Consider the following 5,569-nt stretch of genomic DNA (forward strand, 5'->3'; position numbering starts at 1 on the left):
CAGCCATCTTCCCTGTCCCCACACTCTTACAGTCTGGTCACCTTCCTCAAAGCACTTAGAACTTCTAACATAAACACTTCCTTATTTACTATGCTTATAGCATACAGTCTGCCCCTCACCACTAGAATACATGCTCCACAAGGCTGGCAATTTTTGCCTGTTTTTAATTCACTGAGGTTTCCTAGATGCAAAAATAACTTGTCACATATCTGGAAAATCAGTTGAATAAATGATCAGTGTAGAGCACCTCCCTATTCTAGAGACAGTATCTTTATTAATGTAACCTCAGGCCACATGCTGTTTTGTGGCAGCTATAGCACAACATCCACTCAAACTGACATCAATGCCGCCTGTACTTTTCTTTCCTTCCTCCCTCCCACAGCTGTCCTCCTGCACACCACACACACAATTATATTTCTCTCTTCACAAAAGAGAATCCTTGGGTTATGAGTCCTATTTTCCAACCACCTCTGAATCTAAAGTAGACTCTGCTTTATAAATCCATGAGTTTAGATTGGAGCCAGCACTAGGACGACTAGAGCTGAGGGCATAGAGAGGGGGCAGGCTGCAGAGAAGATAGATATCCAACAGGAATTTACCTAACATGAGAAACTGTCCAGATCCTCCTCTCTACTAATTCTATAATCTGGTTCTTTAAAAAAGGAGAAAAGGTGGAAAGAACAATCCAGGAAACAGCCCTAGAATGAGGGCAAAAGCTAGATGAGTCTGAAAATTCATCTCTTGATACAACAGACTCCTGGGCCTTGTGGGGTCAATGACAGGCCAAACAACTCCTGCTGCTGTCACAGATGGGCACACCCAGAGGAGAATAAGACCAGAATGGTAAACATGAAAATAAAGAGGCATAATCCAAAAAAACCCCCAAAGAAACAAAATATAAACACACACAAGATGAGGGTTGAGGGCCAGACCCTGGCCTGAGCCTAGGCTGACCCAGCCACACAAAGCCCTCGCTGCCCACGGTCGTAGAAACCTGACAATGCTTAAGTGACGTCCTCATCCCTGTGATCGCAGGTCCTGTTCGAACAAGTTTCTACAGAGACCAGAATAAACGAGCAGCAAAAATGACCCAGCCAAGGAATGACAACATCAAAGCCCACGATGCACTGAGCACTGAGCGTGCACTGGCCTCATCCACGCTCGGCCCCTCACAGCCTTCTTCTGTCCTAACCTGCAACAGACTCAACACAGTAAAGACACAAATTCTGGAAGGTTCTCAGTGCTTCCATTTATTTCCTCTCTGAAACTTCAGCAATCCTCTCCTTTAATTAACACATCAATCCCTTATGACAAGAATTAGAAAAAACAAGTTTATATCCAGATTCATATTTTCAGTAAAGAAGCAAGTCATTACTACTCAGCGCAACATGAAGTTAAGAGAGGGATGGAGATGGCCCAGCCTGGCTTCTGCTAGAATAAGCAACTCCATCAGAGGAAGAACACAGGTCAGTGTGGGGAGGAGGTTGTGGTGGGCAGGGGGTGGGCCAGTCTTCTCACCTCCTCTCATGCTAATAGGAATGCAGACACATGCAGATACCAGTTGCAGAAAGAGCAGTCAGGGTTCTTGAAATCACCAAGTAGGAGCATCAACAAATCTTGCATCACTCAGTCCCCTGCAAGGCAGCTGTCTCACACTGAAAGAAAATAATCATGAACAAATTCAGGTCAGTCACATAGTGTTGACATTCTCAACAGCCCACTGCATGCTCAAAATGCCCCAAAGAACCCCATTACCCAGTCTTGTCACCTCTCCCCAATAATCCTCTCACTTCAGGCCTCCAGGGTCTCACCTTTAGGATCCGTGAGAGACACATCAGAGCCCTGGGCACTGTCACTTCCTGGGGAAGAACAAAACAGAACATGGTCAGAGCCCACAGGAGAGGAGACTAAAGGAGAAACTATGGGGTGAGTAAGTTCCCCCCATGGGCTCCCGTCTACACCATCACAAGGGTCTCAGGGATCAACCCCCTACTCAAACTTACTTGCAGCCTGTTTGTAGCTCCCTCTTTTTTGACCTGTGGGAAGATAATGGAGAAGGCTGGGCCATGAGATCCTAGGGGAACCCCCTAGTCCTGGACCACAAGGAAGTTTCCAGAACCGTGACTGAAGACCCAGGGCAGGATCAGGAAACACAGTACAGTACATGTGTGGGGAATGGACCAACTGCCCTTCTGGAGCTCTGTCCTCAGCAGGGACCTGCCCCTCTGACCTGTGACTGCTGGGAATCAGGTCCCCAGCACCAGAATTATCAAGGTGAAACAAACTTTCATTTTCACAACTGCTTTAACAAGAGTGTTAGCAATCAGCTCCAGAGTGGCAAGCACGTGTGTGGATGGGACTTCCCATTAATGAGGCAAAGCAAGCTCTACCCGGGGCCTGAAACCTTCAGTGGGACAAGAAAACTCAGATCCCCCGACTCCCTTCCCTACCTGAGTGCTTCTTCCTCCACATCACAGCTCCAGCCACCACAGCTCCAAGGAGAACCAGGCCAACAATGATGCCCATGATGAGGATGGTGGACTGAGGAGGCGGCTCTGGGAAGGGAAGGGAAGGTGAGGGGCTCTGACCTCAGGCTTGAGTCCTGACCTTGATAAAAGTGCTCAAAAGGGCTTCTGATTTCCCTGAAAAGAGAGCCCCCCCGCCTTATACTCCTCCTTACCCCATCTCAGGATGACAGGCTCAGGCAGCCCCTCGTGCTGCACGTGGCATGTGTATCTCTGCTCCTCTCCAGAAGGCACTACCACAGCCGCCCACTTCTGGAAGGTCCCGTCCCCTGCAGGCCTGGTGTCCACAAGCTCTGTGTCCTGGGTCAGGTCCTCCCCATCACACTGCCAGGTCAGGGTGATCTCCGCAGGGTAGAAGCCCAGGGCCCAGCACCTCAGGGTGACCTCATGGTCAGATATGGAGTGGTGGTTTATGTGACTCTTTGGGGGTTCTGAGGAGGAAGAATCAGGAAATTCATGCTTTTGGGATGGAAGCAAAATCAGGAAATCCATGGGCCACTAAAGCAGCATTCATGTGACCATCCTGAGAAAAGACAAGACAACTGGTTTGGAAGGAGGAAGCACACAACCTAGACATCAGCCTAGACTTGCAGATCTCGGATGATCTCCCATTTCTTGGAAAATTCTAGAATCAGAGTGAGAGCCTATAGTGGGAGGCTCCAGGTCTCAAAGGAGCAGAACACAGACTTCTGGGCCTGACCTGGGTAGAGGGTGAATGACTCAGAAAAGCTGGAGTGGGACCTGCAAAGATGTTCTCAGGCCGAGAACCAGGCCTTGAGAGAGAAAGTCATGGTGATGGCTGCCAGGATCAAAGGGCACCAGTGATGGGCGATTTCAGGGACGGTCTCCTCTTCTATTCCTGAAAAAACTGGATTCCTTAACTTTCCGTTAGAGAAGATCGGGCCTCTCCGAGAGTCATTAGTACAGAATATGAAAACCTGGGTGGATTCCTCCCTCTCCCGAGGGGCAGGATTCTGACACTGATCCCATTTTCCTCCCCTCTCTGTGGGATGTCAGCCCAGCCCCAGGGGAGATCGGGAGGCCCCGCGGCCCCTCGTACCTGCGCGCTGCAGCGTCTCCTTCCCGTTCTTCAGGTGTCTGAGGAGCCACTTCACACACTCGCCCTCCAGGTAGTTCCTGTCAAGCTCCGCCTCACCGGCCGCCTCCCACTTCTGCCGGGAGATCTGAGCCGCCGTGTCCGCCGCGGTCCAGGAGCGCAGGTCCTCGTTCAGGGAGATGTAATCGGCGCCGTCGTAGGCGTGTTGACTGTACCCGCGGAGGAGGCGCCCGTCCGGCCCCACGTCGCAGCCGTACATCCACTGGAGGGTGTGAGACCCTGACCCCGCCCCGCGGTCAGCCCCGCCCACTGAGCCCCGCCCCCCGACCACCCGCAGTGATTATGCCCAAACTGAAAATGAAACCGCAGATAAGTCTCCACCAGCTCTTCCAGGGTCTGGGGGCTGAGCGGGTCTCGCGGCTTCACGGGTGAAGCTCGGACCCGGAGACTCGGGGAGACCCCAGCCCTTCCATGGGGATGGGGGTCGTGACCTGGACCCGGGTCCGCGTAGCTCACCGGCCTCGCTCTGGTTGTAGTAGCCGCGCAGGTTGTTCAGGTTCCCTCGGAAATTCTGTGCGTGATCCTTGGCGTTCCGTGTCTGCTCCTCCCAATACTCCGGCCCCTCCTGCTCCATCCACGGCGCCCGCGGCTCCATCCTCGGACTCGCGGCGTCGCTGTCGAACCGCACGAACTGCGTGTCGTCCACGTAGCCGACGACGATGAGGCGGGGCTCCCCGCGGCCGGGCCGGGACGCCACAGTGTGGAAATATCTCATGGAGTGCGAGCCTGGGGGCGGGGAGGGGCTGAGACCCGACCCGATCCTCCTCCCGGCGCGGGTCCCGGGTCCAAGGGTGATGTGGCCGGGAGCGGGGAGGGGGCGCGGGGGTCTTGAGACGGAGAAGGGGCAGCGGACGGAGAAGGGTGAGGACTTAGGGGTGGGAGACCCGAGTGGGTGAGAGGAGGCGGCGGGAGGCTAAGGAGGGACAGGGGAGGAGGAAGAAGTGGGTAAGTTGGAGGAGGAGTCAGGACGGGGCGGGGCCGAGGTGAAGGAGGCGGTCTGGGCAGGTGTCCGCAGAGACGCGCCTTCCCCTGTCCTGCGCCCCCGCCGCGCGGTCCCCTCGCTCCCCCCTCCGCAGAGGCCCCTTCCATCCCTACCGAGCACTCACCTGCCCAGGTCCGGGTCAGGACCAAGGCCTCCCAAAACAGCAGGAGGAGGTTTCGGAGCCCCACGTCCCGCATCCTGCCAGTCTGGGATGAATCTGAGTTCTGGTCTGTGGTGGAGACTTGATAACCGGGAACCGCGGAGACGTTGATTGGCTGCTCTAGAAAACGGAAACGCAATGGGAGTGAGAACTGGGGCCGCGACATGAGTCTCCAGGCGGAAGGACTTGACAGAGGTTGTGAGAGGCGGAACTGCAACTCAGCGAAGTGGGGACTCCGCGATACTGAGTTTCCCAGTCCCAGACTACACGCTCGGGCTGAGAGCCGCGCCCTCTGTGTACATGAGGGGTTGTCACACATTTTGGTTTCAGGATATCTATACAAGCGCACAAATTAGTGAGGACCCCAAGGATAATTTTGCGTATGTGCGTTATTTCTATCAATATATGAATGCAGGCAGAAGATCAGATATAGATGTGGGGGGCTGGAGGAGTGACAGTGCAGTTCTCACCTAGTCCTTTTCTCTGAGTTAAAAAAGAAAGAAGCTTATCATCTGAGAGTGGGGAATGGGGAGAGAGTGAAGGGGATTAAGGTGGGAGGAGAAAGTGAGAAATAGCCCCCTCAGGAGGTGTGAGAGTGAACTGCCTCAGGAAATGGCATCTGGAGAGAGCAGGGCTGGAGGCCCGTGAGCTCTGTGCTCATCAGCACTGGGGCAGCAGCAGGAGGATATATAAGGGACTAGGAGAAAATGCAACAGAACATCTGCAAGTGTGAGGATCACAGTTATTTTTACTTTGTCATATATAACTTTTAACATTTTATAATT

The 5,569-nt window shown here is 53.5% G+C and overlaps 1 protein-coding gene across 2 annotated transcripts; it reads right to left on the minus strand.

Moving 5' to 3' along the window:
• Nucleotides 1-1,488: 1,488 nt before the first annotated feature.
• Nucleotides 1,489-4,969, minus strand: LOC131413913 (saoe class I histocompatibility antigen, A alpha chain-like). 2 transcript variants are annotated; one of them, XM_058554910.1, is made up of 8 exons: nucleotides 4,749-4,969; nucleotides 4,099-4,368; nucleotides 3,586-3,861; nucleotides 2,681-2,956; nucleotides 2,451-2,555; nucleotides 2,004-2,036; nucleotides 1,812-1,859; nucleotides 1,489-1,655 (listed from the first exon to the last, which is right to left on the minus strand). In XM_058554910.1, the coding sequence occupies exons 1-8, from the start codon at nucleotides 4,948-4,950 to the stop codon at nucleotides 1,651-1,653; spliced, it is 1,215 nt and encodes a 404-aa protein (XP_058410893.1). In that variant the 5' UTR covers nucleotides 4,951-4,969; the 3' UTR covers nucleotides 1,489-1,650. The 2 variants fall into 2 exon arrangements, with proteins under 2 accessions (XP_058410893.1, XP_058410894.1); XM_058554911.1 differs by lacking the exon at nucleotides 2,451-2,555.
• Nucleotides 4,970-5,569: the final 600 nt, after the last annotated feature.

This window comes from Diceros bicornis, chromosome 14, assembly GCF_020826845.1.
Source record: "Diceros bicornis minor isolate mBicDic1 chromosome 14, mDicBic1.mat.cur, whole genome shotgun sequence".
Classification (NCBI taxonomy): Eukaryota; Metazoa; Chordata; class Mammalia; order Perissodactyla; family Rhinocerotidae; genus Diceros; species Diceros bicornis.